The 15,668-nt window shown below is 37.5% G+C and overlaps 1 protein-coding gene across 2 annotated transcripts in view; it reads right to left on the bottom strand.

Annotated features, from left to right (window-relative positions):
- Nucleotides 1-15,668, bottom strand: part of SMIM14 (small integral membrane protein 14) — a 69,921-nt gene that overhangs the window by 45,111 nt on the left and 9,142 nt on the right. For both annotated transcript variants that reach the window (XR_007517745.1, XM_049886977.1), the window contains exon 2: nucleotides 603-712. Coding sequence is in view for 1 of the 2 variants with exons in the window: in XM_049886977.1 (XP_049742934.1) it covers nucleotides 603-677 (75 nt within the window). In the remaining variant the exon portion in view is untranslated. The remainder of the gene's footprint in view (nucleotides 1-602; nucleotides 713-15,668) is intronic.

Here is a 15,668-nt window from a genome sequence, read left to right as displayed (position 1 = left end):
AGTTGTTTTGACCATTATTAATGATAAAGCATAACATCAACAGCCCTGCATTTAAGATTATAGACTAGAACAAGTCTTAAATACTCTCCATTAAAATCTCACTACAATCAATTCCGTGATAGTATCCAAACCTTGTTGTTCAGAAAAATGCTTCTATCAAATAATTGATTGGGATTTGGAAAAGTTTTATAGAGAGATTTTTATTGTCATGCCATATTTTGGAATACGGTCTGAACCACATTACAACAGAAACTATGACTTCTCGGCAGTTCACCAAGCAAGCAAAGTCTATGTAGCTAAAGACAATTTACATTAATATAAACTAGAAAAGGTTGCACACTACTAATGCATGTTACCTACCCACAACGGCTAATTTCACCAGCACAAGTCTATCACAAATAAAGACAATAATCTGTTTTTATTTCTAATAAAAGGATTGCTGGCAAACATTTAACCACATGACTTAAACCACTGTGGATTTTCAGTTATGAAATACTTTTTGGTGACCATCAGATGAAAATCCCTCAATAAGCAATATTTTCACAAGAAAGGACAGGGAGGGTACAGTTCAGCTCTGGATAGGACTGTCCTGTTCATCTCACCAGATTGATAAGCCTCCTCATTGCATGTTCATGAGAGCAAACACATTCACAGGGATCAAATCCACCTTCTGCCATGATTACCCAGCTTGATTTAACTTGACTGTTTAAACCTAGAAGGAAGGAAAAATATTATAAGACGATTATTCAGAGTTGCTTTCTTCAGAACTATGAATAATTCATATATTACACAGATCCATAAAAGTTCTCTTAGACTACCTTGTCGTAAAGAATTTGGTTTTGCCCAAGGAGAGGTCTGGCCTTGGCCCCTGGCTTCTGGGAGGTAATCTATGACCGACCTGATAGGAGTAGCTTTGTCTAGAACAGGGCTGATTACATTTTAGGGTGAGGCTGGCCACACCAGAAAAACCAACTATGTGACTTAGGATGGGTGCTTTGGGTCAGGTCACATCAATCAACCTGGAAACTGAGTTCAACCACTTAGACAATCAATCATGCCTACACAATGACGCCCCAATAAAAACTCTGGACACCAAAGCTGGTGAACTTCCCCGGTTGGCAATACTCTGTGCATACTGTCATACACTGATTCTCAGAGGGTAAAGCAACCCAAGGACAATGGAAGCTTCGCCTTTTGGAACCCTCCCAAGCTCTGCTTTATGCGTCAATTCCTTTAGATGATTTTAACCTGAAATCCTTCCTTGTAATGAACTGTAACTGTGAGTATAACAGCTTTCCGTTATACTGTTAATAGATTTTCTGTTATTCTCTTAATAGATTCTGTGAGTCCTAGAGAATTATCCAACCTGAGGGTGATTTTGGGATACTTCTGAACTTGCAGCTGGTCTCAGAAGAGAGGGCAGTCTTGTGTACTGTGCCCTTAGACTTTACAGTTTTGCTAACTCCAAGTAAAAATACAGCTCATATTTATTAATGACCCACACCTATGAATTCATCACTACTGGCAGCCCCCATGTTATGAACATCCAACTCACAGTGTTATGTAAATTTGCCCTCATTTTGAAACAACTGAACCGACTTCTATTGGCAACAAAGTCCTCATCACAATCACCTTCATTGGCTGCATGTACAGCTTTTGAATCACTGAAAAGGCTTCAAGTCTTTTCTTGCACTAAAAGGCTAAGTAAGCACCGCGTGCAACTGTTCTGACTTACTTACAAATTCGACTTAAAGATACGGAAACTAATCTCATCTGTAGCCCGGGGACTGCCTTAATCCTGTATCAATTATAAATTTTTCATATGAATTATAAACCTATACAAGTGAATGGCAGCCCCTTCTGCCATTAAATTGCTTTCCTACCTGCGCAAATGTCTTCAGGTGCTCTATGCTGGCCCCACCTCTGGAGCCACTGATGCTAGAGTCCTACTCTGCCTAATTACTTAATTTTTTAACTTCATTAACTCTAATATTCAATCTTTTTCAGCAGCTTTTATCCAAGCCAGAAAACCATCTGAAGAAAAATGAGTATTTTAAAACAATACAAAGGTTTATCTGGAAAAATTGACATGATACTACCCAGGAAATAGAAAGATTCTGAAAAATAAGAGTAATGAATCAGAGACCAAGATGGAGTACTAGTGACCAGATTCATCCTTCTGCCACCAAAAAACTGGACAAAATACATGAAACAATGGTTTCCAAGACACTGGACATTAGGCAATGAAGAACAGCAATCTGAGAGATAGGAAACAAACAAGGTGGGCCTGTGACTGATTCTGCTTACTTCTGGAGGGAGTTTCTACGCCATGGGGGGCGGGGGTGTTAGGCCAGAGCCTGGACGTATCCCTGAGTTGAGGAAAATGAGCTTGAAGGTTGATTATGTAGAGACATGAACAATATGAAAAATTCCCAAAACAAATTTGCAGAGATGAAAATTATGGCTGATACGAAAGCTACACTAGATGGAATTAACAGCAGATTAGACATAACCCAAAAAAAGGCAGAAGAAAAGATTATTGAACTTCAATACGTAACAACAGAAACTACCCAAAATTAAATAACACAGGAAAAAAAGGCTGAATTTAAAAAAATAGAGCATTTGTGAACTGTGGGACAACTTCAGGTGGTCTAATATGTATGAATGGTGCATATATTTGTCAAAACTTATCAAACTGTACCTTTAAAGCTACATTGATAAAAACACTTTGGCATTAAAGATGGAATATACAGATCAAGCAAACAATTCGTGAATCAACCAAAATACTTAAAAAGGTTTATTATTTCAAAAAACACTGAGCACCTATACTAGGCATTAGGGATATAAAGGCGGGCAAAACTCATACAGTCCTTAATCTAATGGTGTTCACATTCTAATGGTGGTTACAGATGTCATTCTAAATATTTTTAAAATAATTATAAACTAATAAATGCTGTCCCCCACCTGTCTGTCAGTTTTCAGTACTGTGGGGGCTTGCGTGTTGCTATGATGCTGGAAGCTATGGCACCCATATTCAGATATCAGCAGGGTCACCCATGGTGGACAGGTTTCAGCTGAATTTCCAGACTAAGACAGACTAGGAAGGACTCGAAGGTCTACTTCTGAAAAGAATTAGCCGATGAAAACCTTATGAACAGCAGCGAACACTGTCTCATGTAGTGCCAGAAGATGAACCCCCCCCCAGTTGGACGGCACTCAAAAGACGACTGGGGCAGAGCTGTCTCCTCAAAGTAGATTTGACCTTAATGATGAGGAGGAAGTCAAGCTTTTGGGATCTTCATTTGCTGATGTGGCACAACTCAAAAGTGAGAAAAAACGGCTACAAACATCCGTTAATAACTGGAACATGAAACGTACAAAGTACGAATCTAAGAAAATCGGAAATCATCAAAAATGAAATGGAATGCATAAACATTGATATCCTAGGCATTAGAGAGCTCAAATGGACTGGTATTGGCCATTTTGAATTGGACAATCAAATGGTCTACTATGCCAGAAATGACAACTTGAAAAGAAATAGCATTGCGCTCATTATCGAAAAGAATATTTCAAGATCTATACTGAAGTACGATGTTGATGGGACAATATCCATACGCCTACAAGGAACACCAGTTAAAATGACGATTATTCAAATTTACGTACCAACCAATAAGGCCAAAGATGAAGAAACTGAAGATTTTTAACAGTTTCTGCAGTCTGAAATTCATCGAACATGCAATCAGGATGCATTGATAATTACTTGTGATTGGAATACAAAAGTTGAAAACGAAGAAAGATCTGTAGTTGGAAAATATGGTGTTGGTGATAGAAACAATGCCAGAGATCTTATGATTGAATTTTGCAAGACCAATGACTTCCTTATTGCAAATACCTTTTTCACCAACATAAACGGTGACTGTACACATGGACTTCACCACATGGAATACAAAGGAATCAAATCAACTTTATCTGTAGAAAGAAACGATAGAAAAGCTCAGTATCATCAGTCAGAGCAAGGCCAGGGACTGACTGCGGAACAGACCATCAACTGCTCATATGCAAGTTCAAGATGAAACTGAAGAAAATCAGCAAGTCGACGAGAGCCAAAAGTATGACCTTAAGTACATCCCACCTGAATTTAGAGACCATCTCAAGAATAGATTTGACACGCTGAACACTAATGACCAAAAACCAGACAACTTGTGGAATGACATCAAGGACAGCATATATGAAGAAAGAGGTCATTAAAAAGAGCAAAGACTAAAATGGATGTCAGAAGAGATTCTGAAACTTGCTCCTGAACATCGAGCTGCTAAAATGAAATGAAGAAATGATGACGTAAAGGAACTGAAGATTTCAAAGGGCTGCTAGAGAAGACAATGCATTCTAATAGCATCTGTGAAGAGCTGGAGATAGAAAACCAAAAGGGAAGAACATGGTCGGCATTTCTCAAACTGAAAGAACTGAAGAAAAAATTTAAGCCTTGAGTTGCAACACTGAAGGATTCTACAGGGAAAATATTAAACGACACAGGAAGCATCAAAAGAAGATGGAAGGAATAGAGAGAGTCATCACACCAAAAAGAACTGGTTGACATTCAATCATTTCAAGAGACAACATACGATCAGGAACCAATGGTACTGAAAGAAGAAGTCCAAGCTGCACTGAAGGCACTGGCGAAAAACAAGGCTCTGAGAACTGATGGGGTATCAACTGAGATGTGTCAACAAACAGATGCAGTGCTGGAAGTCCTCACTTGTCTATGCCAAGAAATTTGGAAGACAGCTACCCAGTCAACGACTGGAAGAGATCCATAGTTATGCCTATTCCCAAAAAAGGTGATCCAACCCAATGCAGAAATTATCGAACAATATCACTAATATCACAGGCAAGCAAAATTTTGTTGAAGATCATTCAAAAGCGGCTGCAGCAGTATATCAGCAGGGAACTAACTGCCAGAAATTTGGTCCAGATTCAGAAGAGGTTGTGGAACCACGGATATCATCGCTGATGTCAAATGGATCCTAGCTGAAAGCAAAAAATACCAGAAGGATGTTTACCTGTGTTGTATTGACTATGCAAAGGCATTTGACTGTGTGGATCATAACAAATTATGAATAATATTGCCAAGAATGGGAATTCCAGAACACTTAATTGTGCTCATGAGGAACCTGTACATAGATCAAGAGGCAGTCGTTCAGACAGAATAAGGGAACACTACGTGGTTTAAAGTCAGGAAAGGTGTGTGTCAGGGATGTATCCTTTCACCATACCTATGCTGAGCAAATAATCCGAGAAGCTGGACTATATGAAGAACAGGGCATCAGGATTGGAGGAAGACTCATTAATAACCTGCATTATGCAAATGACACAACCTTGCTTGCTTTAAGTGAAGAGGACTTGAAGCACTTACTAATGAAGATCAAAAACCAAAGCCTTCAGTATGGATTATGCCTCTACATAAAGAAAACAAAAATCCTCACAACTGGACCAGTAAGGAACATCATGATAAATGGAGAAAAGGTTGAAGTTGTCAAGGATTTCATTTTACTTGGATCCACGATCAACAGCCATGGAAGCAGCAGTCAAGAAATCAAAAAATGCATTGCATTGGGCAAATCTGCTGCAAAGGACCTGTTTAAAGTGTTGAAAAGCAAAGATGTCACCTTGAAGACTAAGGTGAGCCTGACCCAAGTCATGGTATTTTCAATCACATTACATGCATGTGAAAGCTGGACAATGAATAAGGAAGACTGAAGAAGAATTGACGCCTTTGAATTGTGGTGTTGGCACAGAATATTGAGTATATACCATGGGCTATGAAAAGAACAAACGAATCTGTCTTAGAAGTAGTACAACCAGAATGCTCCTCAGAAGCAAGGATGGCGAGACTGCTTCTTACATACTTTGGACATGTTGTCAGGAGGGATCAGTCCCTGGAGAAGGACATCATGCTTGGTAAAGTACAGGGTCAAAAGAAGAGAGGAAGACCCTCAGTGAGATGGGCTGACACAGTGGCTACAACAATGGGCTCAAGCATAACAACTATCGTAGCATGGCACAAGACCAGGCAGTGTTTCGTTCTGTGGTACCCAGGGTCACTACGAGTCGGAACCAACTCGACGGCACCTAACAGCAACAACAAATGCCATAAAAAATAGGTGGTACCTAAAGGCAAACTTATCTAGGAAGTCAGGGAAGATTTTACTGAAGTAACTGTGAGCTCAGAGTGAAAGGATGAACTGGAATGCACTGGAGCAAGATGGAAGGGGACAGTAAAGCGGGGCTGTCAGAGGTTGGAGGGCATAATAGATACAAAGGAAAAAGCAATGTAATGGCCCTATAGTGAATAAGAGTATGGCACGATGGAGGAATGTAAAGAAGGTCACAATGTGGTGGAATCCAGCCAAGAAGAATGGTCTGTAATGAGAATGAAGGGTTCGAGGGAGACAGGCCACACAGGATCTTATAGGCCATGTTCAGGATTAGGTCTTTATGTAAACCCTATAAGGGGTTTTACACTGTGTTTTTAAAAGGCGCTCTGGTGGTACAGCAGTTAAGCACTCAGTTACTAACCAAAAGGTCAGCAATTGGAACCCACCAGTTGCTCCGTGGGAGAAAGATGTGGCAGTCTGCTTCTGTAAAGATTATAGCCTTGGAAACCCTATGGGGCAGTTTTACTGTCTTACAGGGTTGCGATGGGTCACAATCAACTAAATAGCAACAGGTTTTAGATTTTAAAAGACTGCCCTGGCTGCACTACGGAGAACTGGAGAGAAGCTGAGTAGATACAGGAAGCCCAGCCAAAATGCTCTTTCAATAGGTCAGTGATAACGGTGTTAGTTTTGATGACAGCATATCAAATCACTGAGGGAAGGCAAATCATTTCATAAATGGTACTGGCAACAGCTGACTTCCTATCCTCATTCTTTACCCCAAAATAAATTCTAGACACACGATTTAAACTTTTTAAAATGGAGTCGCACATAAACCCATTCTACTTTCCATAAAATATATGAACATAATTCAGCCAAGTACTTTTCCACTTTATAACAAGGATAACCTTCTTTCCAGTGTCCAATAACACGTTTACCATTTTCTTTAAGGCCTCCCCAGAAGCATATTTAACTTCTGCATTTTTAGCAACATTCTGTTCATGACAACAGCCCTCCTCACTTCTGAGCCCTCACCAAAACTGCCATTAATGGCTGTAATTTTATCAACAGTCTCTTCAAGACAATCTAGGCTTTTCCTAGTTTGTGCCTAAAAATTCTTCCAGCCTCTACCCATTACTCAATTCCAAAACTACGTCCACATTCCAAGGTATTTATTACAGTAGCACCGTATTTTCTGGTACCAAAATTTGTGCTAGTTTCCTAGGGCTGCTATAGCAAAGGAACACAAAGTGGGTGGCTTTAAACAGAAATTTACTGTCTCACAGTTTCGGATGCTAATAGTGCAAATTCAGGGTGTTGGCAGAGCCATAATCTTTTTGAAGGCTCTGGGGGGAGATCATTCTTTGTCTCTCTCAGCCTCTTGTAGCCCAGGCATTCCTTGGCATGTAGATGCATTTTCACATGGCCATACTTCCTCGGCTGTCTCGCTGTCTCTTCTTTTTTATAGGACACCACTCAGATGGACTGTCAGCAGCTCCACCGGAGAAAGATCTGGCAGTCTGCTTCCACAGAGATTTACAGCCTTGGAAACCCTATGGGGTTGCTACAAGTCAGAATAACTTGGTGGCAGTGGGTTTTTTACTCAGATGGATTAAGACTCACCTACTCTGGTATGACCTCATTTTAATTTAACTGACAACCATCTTCAAAGACCCCATTTCCAAAAAAGTCATATTTACAGGTATGAGGGGTTAGAACTTCAATATATCTTTTGGGGGGACACAATTCAACCCGTAACAGTCATTTATGAGAATTAAACTAGGCAAAGAATATTAATGAAAAGATGACTATGAAGCAAAATCTAACAAGAAGACTAACCATGTCTTGCTCCTGCCAGGTCTCAGAATAAAAAATTTTACATGTAATTGAAGTATACGAAAACTAATTTCATCATAATTTAACATTTACCCTATGAATAATTATAATTACAACTGAATTTTAAAGTGAATTATTTTTGTGACCATGAAAGCTGAACTTTTAACTTTATAATACTTTTTGTATACTTAATTATTAAGTAGTTAACTATAATTATCTTTTTATAATGTTTTATAATACTTTTTGTGTGAACTTAAATTTCTGACTTTTCTGAATGGAAAAAAACATTGCAATGAGAGAAAAAGATATGGGCTAAGTGAAAAAAGCAAACTAAAGAAGACTATGAAATACTATAATATGTAATTTATAATATATAATTTATACATACACACACACACACAAAGAGGCTGGAAAGAACTGTATCATTAACCAAGGTCCATGAAAAACCGCGTGGCAGAAAAATATGGGTTGAGAAAGTAGAAGATTTATGGGAAAAGAGGGTTGAAGGACTAGCTTCAGGTGACCCTAGATAAGTCCTTACAAAATGGTAAAAACAAAACAGACCTTCTACTTATCCTATTTGTAACAATGAGAAATATACTATTAATTCCACAATCACCCAGTGTTCTCCAGAAACTTTTTTGCGATCTCTCTCCCTTTAATTCTACCAAGACACTTATCAATTAATTTCTATTTGAGGAAGTGGTATAAATAGTAGGCATTTTTGTTATAGCCAAGCATTCAATTCTTTTACATTTTATAACTTGGAGTCTCTGGCTCCTGCTGCTCAGGCTGTTGTGGTCCCAGAGAAAAAATGAATACACGTGGAAAGTCCTTTTTCCTTCCTTTTCTTTTTAAATAAATCCTCCCTGGCACCTACTTCAAAACATAACAGAATAGTGTAATCTGACCATCAATTTACCCTATACACATCTCAGTTCCAGTCCTAACAAAAAATAAAATAGAGCAAAACAGTCAGTTCTAACAACCCAGAACTGGTGCAATTTGATTTTTTTTTTTTCTCTCAAGGCTGCATTATAAAAATATGTACCCTTATTTAACCTCCCTACTCTTTCGTCAATCCCTAGTTTCCTTACTTCTTCAATAAATGTTAGTTTCCTGGCCCTTCTTCCAAGGGCAACATTACTAAGAGATTCATTTCCCTTATAAGAAATGACTCAGAAATCCAGCATGCTCGATCTGAAATTCTTGTGGTTAAGGGGGAAAAAGTGTGTAGAATTTCTACAGGTCCAGAATGTAGAACCTGGAAAAGGTTTATTCTATTAAATGATTACACTGGTTCTGTTAAGAGGGAAAAATTATCTTATTACCTTGTTTTCCAAGTTGTTTATAAGTGTTTTAGCTTTTGAGCCAAATCACACCTATACATACATTTATGTAAACTTATACATATGTAAACATTTGTATATACACGGAAATGAAAGATAAAAAAAAACTGCCCTTGAGTCAACTCTGACTCATAGTGACTCTGAGTGTGTCAGAACAGAGCTGTGCTCCATAAGGTCTTCAATGGGCTTTCTTCTGAGGCACCTCTGGGTGGACTTGAACCTTCAACCTCTCGGTTAGCGGCTGAGTACATTAACCATTTTGGACCACCCAGGTACTTCTACACCCAAAATAAAAATTAAAGGCTGATGCTGAAATTCCCACAAGTTAATAACTTCCTAAGGATAAGTCTGTATTTAGGAGCGATATCTGTATTTACAAATAGTTCTGAACATTAAGAATTTAGCAATTTAAAATAATGATATAATTGGTTGCCTCTGGAAAGGAGGTCTAAGAAGACAGGAGTGGTAATGAAGACTTCTCACTCTATATCCTTCTGTGTTTTCTGAACTTATAACATGTGAAATTTATGAACTACTAAAAAAAAATTAACTTTGTAAACAAATAACACTATAGTGAGCTTCTTGTTTTCCCTCCTACCAAAACCATCAGCTCCAGAGACAAATTAATTACACCCCAATTTTCTCTTGAACTGTAAATCCTAAACTTCTGTCTGACGCTCTATCATCATTGATTTTGTTGGTTAGAGTTAATAAAATACATAAATAACAAAGGGCATTCTAAACTCTGTAAGCAAACGTGTTACAAAATGAAGCAAATCCCATTGTCAATGGAGAAACAACCAAGTATATGAAAAGAATCTACAAAAGATAATTTTGAAGTCAGACGTTTCCGCCTTTGATCCAAATCTGAGGCAATCATTCCTTGCAAAATCTGTTTCAAAGTTTACCTTTCCCCACCCCTACTTCTCTGGTGGAAAGCTTTAACGATAATTAATCAAAATACTGAAACAGAATGTATACACCACAAATGATTAATGCTGGTACAAATGTTTTGTTACATTTAAAATGAAGACAAACGGAAATTCATTAATTTTTAAATTTTTAAAAAGTCAACATGTGGAGAGAGATGCTGATGAAGAGTGAGCTACTTGTATCTGGTGGACACTTGAGAGAGTGTTGGCATCTCCTGTCTGGAGGGGAGATGGGAGGGTAGAGAGGGCTAGAAACTGGCAAAACCGTCACGAAAGTAGAGACTGGAAGGAGGGAGCGGGCTGAATCATTAGGGAGAGAGTAAGTGGGAGTATGGAGTAAGGTATATATAAGCTTATATGTGGCAGACTGACTTGATTTGTAAACTTTCACTTAAAGCACAATAAAAATTATTAAAAAAAAAAAGCCAACATGAGACAGAAGGAAACAGGCCCCATACTAGTTTCGTTTTAGATATTCTCTTAAGGCACATCCAGAAGAACAGGCCTTTGGATGCTTACCATAGCTGGGATGACAAACAGAAAAAATTTCAGCAAGTATTTTCAATAAATGGTCCTAGGAAAACCTGCTAGCAATTGAATGGGGGAACTAAAAACTTTTGTAAGCTCCTCTTCCGTATAGCATAATAAATTGCAGATGAATTTAAAAAAGAAGAAACTATAAAACTAAGAACATAACATAACCAACAATAACTCTAGAAAATAATTTAGGTGAGTATTCATTTGACTTTTAAGGAAGAACTTCCTAAAAATATATATAATGGAAGATAACAAATGTACTACACAAAAAGACTTATATTCATTAAAAAAAAAATTAAAAGAGCAAAAGAACCCACATTGTGGGGGGGGCGGGGACTCACATTCCACAAATACAGCTGGCAAAGAAATTATCTTAATAACAGAGCATATGTGAATATTCTTAATCTTAAAAAAGATGGAATCATTCATACACTGTACTTAAGATTATAAACTGTAATAACTTTTCTAGCAATATGAATCCAGAAGCTTAAAAATGTTCAGGCTCTTTGGAAAATTCCATTTCTAAGACGCTAAGGAAAATAATCTGAAATAAAAAAAGATTTATGTACAAAGATAGTTATCACAGCTTTATAATAGCAAAAAATTATATCTAAATGTTGACTAAAAGAATGTTCAAATTATGACACATACTGTGAAGTATTACGCGGCCAAATGTTTCATTTTTTTCATAATGACAGGGGAAATAATTACAACACAATGTTGAAAATTTTTTTAAACAGAATATAAAAAATAAGCATAGCACATGCACATATTTTAAAAAGTACAGGAACACACACACAAAGTTGAAAGAAAATAAACCCGAAATCTGAACATCAGTTATCTCTAGGTGGCAGGGTTTTATTTTTTACTTTGAACATTTATTTTCCAAGTATCATCTAATAATCATACTAACTCATAATCAGAGGATAAAAATTTGGGTGCAGCAGCTAAATCTGGGAAAATTAACTTGGTTCCTTCAATAAATAAATGGAAAAAACAAACAGAACTTTAAAAAAAGATGGCAAGGGAACGGTTATAGATTGAAAGAGACTTAAGAGGTATCAACCAAGTGCCACGTATGGACTATGTTCGATTCCTGATTCAAACAAATCTACAAAAAGGACATTTGTGGGACTATCAGGGAACTATGAACACTGACTAGATTAGATGACATTTAGGTATTATTAAAATGTTTAAACAAACTACAATGTCAATTGCCTCACCTAAAAACAGCCCTTATCTCTTTAGACATCCCACCAAGTATTTTCAGTGATAGTGATATAATGCCTGAGATTTAGTTGAAAATTAACACGTGAAGGGGGGGTATAGATGAAATAAAGCAACCATGAGTTGAATAATTGTTGAAGTACATAGGGATTCATTATACTATTCTACCTTTTAATGTCAAAAATTTCAAACACATATAAAATTTTTTAAAAATACATTTTCTTCCCCCACTGCAAACACAGGGCTCTTGCTGAGAAAGCAGGGTTGAATAGTATCTGAAGAGTCTAAGCTTTAGCCTCTGAAATTAGCCCAGGGATAACAAAGGCCCATTGAAGGTTCTGTCTTTCTATTGTGATTTTAAGGTAATTTATGATGAAGTCATCTTTTCAAATAGCCAAATCTTTACAGTGATCCAGAATTATACTGAAATTCTTTGAAATTTTAAAAATAAAAACCCACATAAAGAGCAAAATGCAAAGTAACAATTTAGAATGCATGCAATTTATAAGACATAAAATGGAGATGCTAGTCAACGAAAGCCAAAAAAAGCATCCTATGTATTTTTATCTTAAAAAGCATTAATTATATTGATAGAAGTTCTGTAGTTGTAAAAACTCAATGAAACACATGCCAGAAACTACTAGAACTGCCCCCAGGTCATGCAGGGAACCCACACTTGAGTTTGTTTTCTATTCTTAACCTTGTTCCCAATTGTATCACAGAGGAAATTACCCACCTCTAAAAATATTTTTTTTCTAGAAGTATCTTTCTGACCCTGAGCCTCATGGTGAGGTTTTTACCTAGCAGACAATTAGAAAAGTGATCAACCCAAACAAGCAGAGATATTCTAAAAACTCTGGCTACCTTGCATATAAACAAAGAGAACAAAATATTTATCTATCAATTTTAGTGATACCATTATTACACTATATAGTCATATATTATTATAGTAAGTAGTTCGGATGAATTTTATCAGATTACACAACATCTCAAGGTAATACAGTGTTCAAACCCACTCACAGAAAATACCGTTTGCAACAAACTCAAAACCAGTTGTTTTATTCTTTTATCAGGAATGGGTCTCAATCAAATATAACTAATAATAATTTACATCTGCCTGTAGCTTTACTGGAAACCCTGGTGGCGTAGTGGCTAAGTACTACGGCTGCTGACCAAAAGGTTGGCACTTCGAATCCACCAGGCGCTCCTTGGAAACTCTACGGGGCAGTTCTATTCTGTCCTATAGGGTCACTATGAGTCGGAATCGACTCGAAAGCAGTGGGTTTTTTTTTTTTTTTTTTTTTTTTGGTTTTGGTAGCTTTACTAATTTCTTTCACATCCTGACAACAGTCCTTCTGACATAGGCAAAGCAGGAAAATTATCCCTGTTTTAGAAATTAGGAAAATAGGTTCAGAGAAGCTAGCAATTTTCCCATGATCACACACCTAGTATGTGACAGACCTTGGGACAGAAAGTCACATTGTAAAATCCTGACTGGACTCATCAGACATCTGTCAGATATGCCCAATCATGCTATTTTTTTTTTCACTCTCAGAAAGACAATGTTAAGAGCAGTAAAAAAAAAAATAGATAACTATCAATTGACTTCCTATTACTTCTTCCTAATGACATATTTTATCTTTCTTAACCTACATTTGCATCGTGATGGACAGCAGACAAGGAAAGGAATCAGATGCAAGTTCGTATCAGTCTATTATTTGTAAAAAAATGTGCTAAAGCCTATGCCTGGGAAGAAGTGGAGGACATTTTAAAAACTGAAATGTTGAAATAACCCATTATTTAGCTCAAATATCACAATTCTCTATGCTTAGGAGTTAAAGGAAACCCTGGTCGTACAGTGGTTAAGAGCTACGGACCCCCGAATCCTATCAAAATGAATATTTTAAATCCAAATTACAAGCTAAACAAATATGGTTACACATTTCTTATACTGCTCCCCATGCTGATCCTATAGACCAAAAACCCATTGCCATGGAGTCCATTTCAACTCATAGTGACCCTACGGGACAGAGCAGAACTGCCCCATAGGGTTTCCAAGCAGCGGCTGATGGATTCAAACTGCCAACCCTCTATTTTTCTATCTTGAAGTAGTTAATTACAAAAGTAAAGTAAAAACACCGTCTGAAATTCTTACTCTCTCTCTCTCTATATTTATAGTTTAAGAAAAATATCTAAAGACACCCTTTAAGAAGGCATACTATTCAGAAGAGCAGGCTGGAAAGAATGATAACTTTAGTTTCCATAAAGTGGAATGGGAATACATAGAAGCAACAAGGACAGTCGGCATGGCCAGGGGGCCTATGCAAAATATTACTGCACCCATATCCACTGCCATCAAGTCAAATTCCGACTCACAGCAACCCCGTAGGGCAGGGTAGAACTGCCCGATAAGTCTCTAAGGCTATAATCTTTATGGAAGCAGACTGCCATATCTTTCTCCCACAGAGTGGCTGGTAGGTTTGAATCGCCAACCTTTTGGTTAACAGCCAAGAGCAAATATATATTAAAAAAAAAAAAGGATACAAAATCCTCATTTATTCGTATTCAACAAATTACAACTTAACAAATGTACTAACAACTTCAGAGATGCAGCAATTCTCATGCATTCATTTAAAGAGGAAAGAACGGAAGCCCAGATCTGTAATGGCTTCTCTAAAGTCACACAGCAAGAGGTGGGGTTCAAATCTACCTCTGAATCAGTCTTCTGACTCTCACTTCTCCTTTCCTTCCAAGGAAGTACCTAACAAGTCCTCAGGGGACTACGTAACAGGCATTAGAGTTCAGAGGGGGATACAGAAGAAACAAAAGGCAGACTCAAGCTCCAAAAGGTAGCAATCAAGTATTAATTTTAATTAACACAAAACAATATAATTACATACCAGCATACATTAATTACATACCATAATTATATACCAGTATATAATTAACGGACTCCCTGGGTGGTGAAAATTCTGCAGAGCACAGTTCTACTCTGACACATGGGGTCAACGGCAACTAGTTCATACAATTAACAACTAAATGTTACAAATGACTTCTGTGGTGCTCACTCTTTTCTGCAGAAAGCTTGAAATTGAAAAGGAGAACTCTCTCTCTCCTTAACCTTCTGTCTCATTGCTAGTACCAGCTTAACTCTTACAAGTCACCAAGAATGACCTTATCTCTGTAATTCCTCCATTTCTCTGCAGCACATGATTCTGTTAAAAGGCCCACCTCAGGGCTGCCACCAGTTTTCGGGAAATTCTCAGTTACTTTTTATGACCTTATTTTCCTATCTGAGGCATTACCTTCTCTTTCCACAAACCCCTTCTGAGGCATTACCTTCTCTTTCCACAAACCCCAAAAAAACCTGTTGCTGTCGAGTCAATTTTGACTCATAGTGACTCTACAGCACAGAGTAGAACCGCCCCATAGAGCTTCCAAAGAACACCCGGTGGATTTGAACTGGTGGCCTTTTGGTTAGCAGCCATAGCGCTTAACCAATATACCATCAGAGTTTCCTCTCTTTCCTCAGTGACCCTTTATACCTCACTAGTGTTTGATCATATTCTAGAAATCACATTAGGACACACTTGCTGAAACATAAGACAGAAGAATTATGTCTTAGATAAATG

The sequence above is a fragment of the Elephas maximus genome, chromosome 5 (genome assembly GCF_024166365.1).
Source record: "Elephas maximus indicus isolate mEleMax1 chromosome 5, mEleMax1 primary haplotype, whole genome shotgun sequence".
Lineage (NCBI taxonomy): Eukaryota > Metazoa > Chordata > Mammalia > Proboscidea > Elephantidae > Elephas > Elephas maximus.
This window is presented reverse-complemented; position numbering and strand designations above follow the sequence as displayed.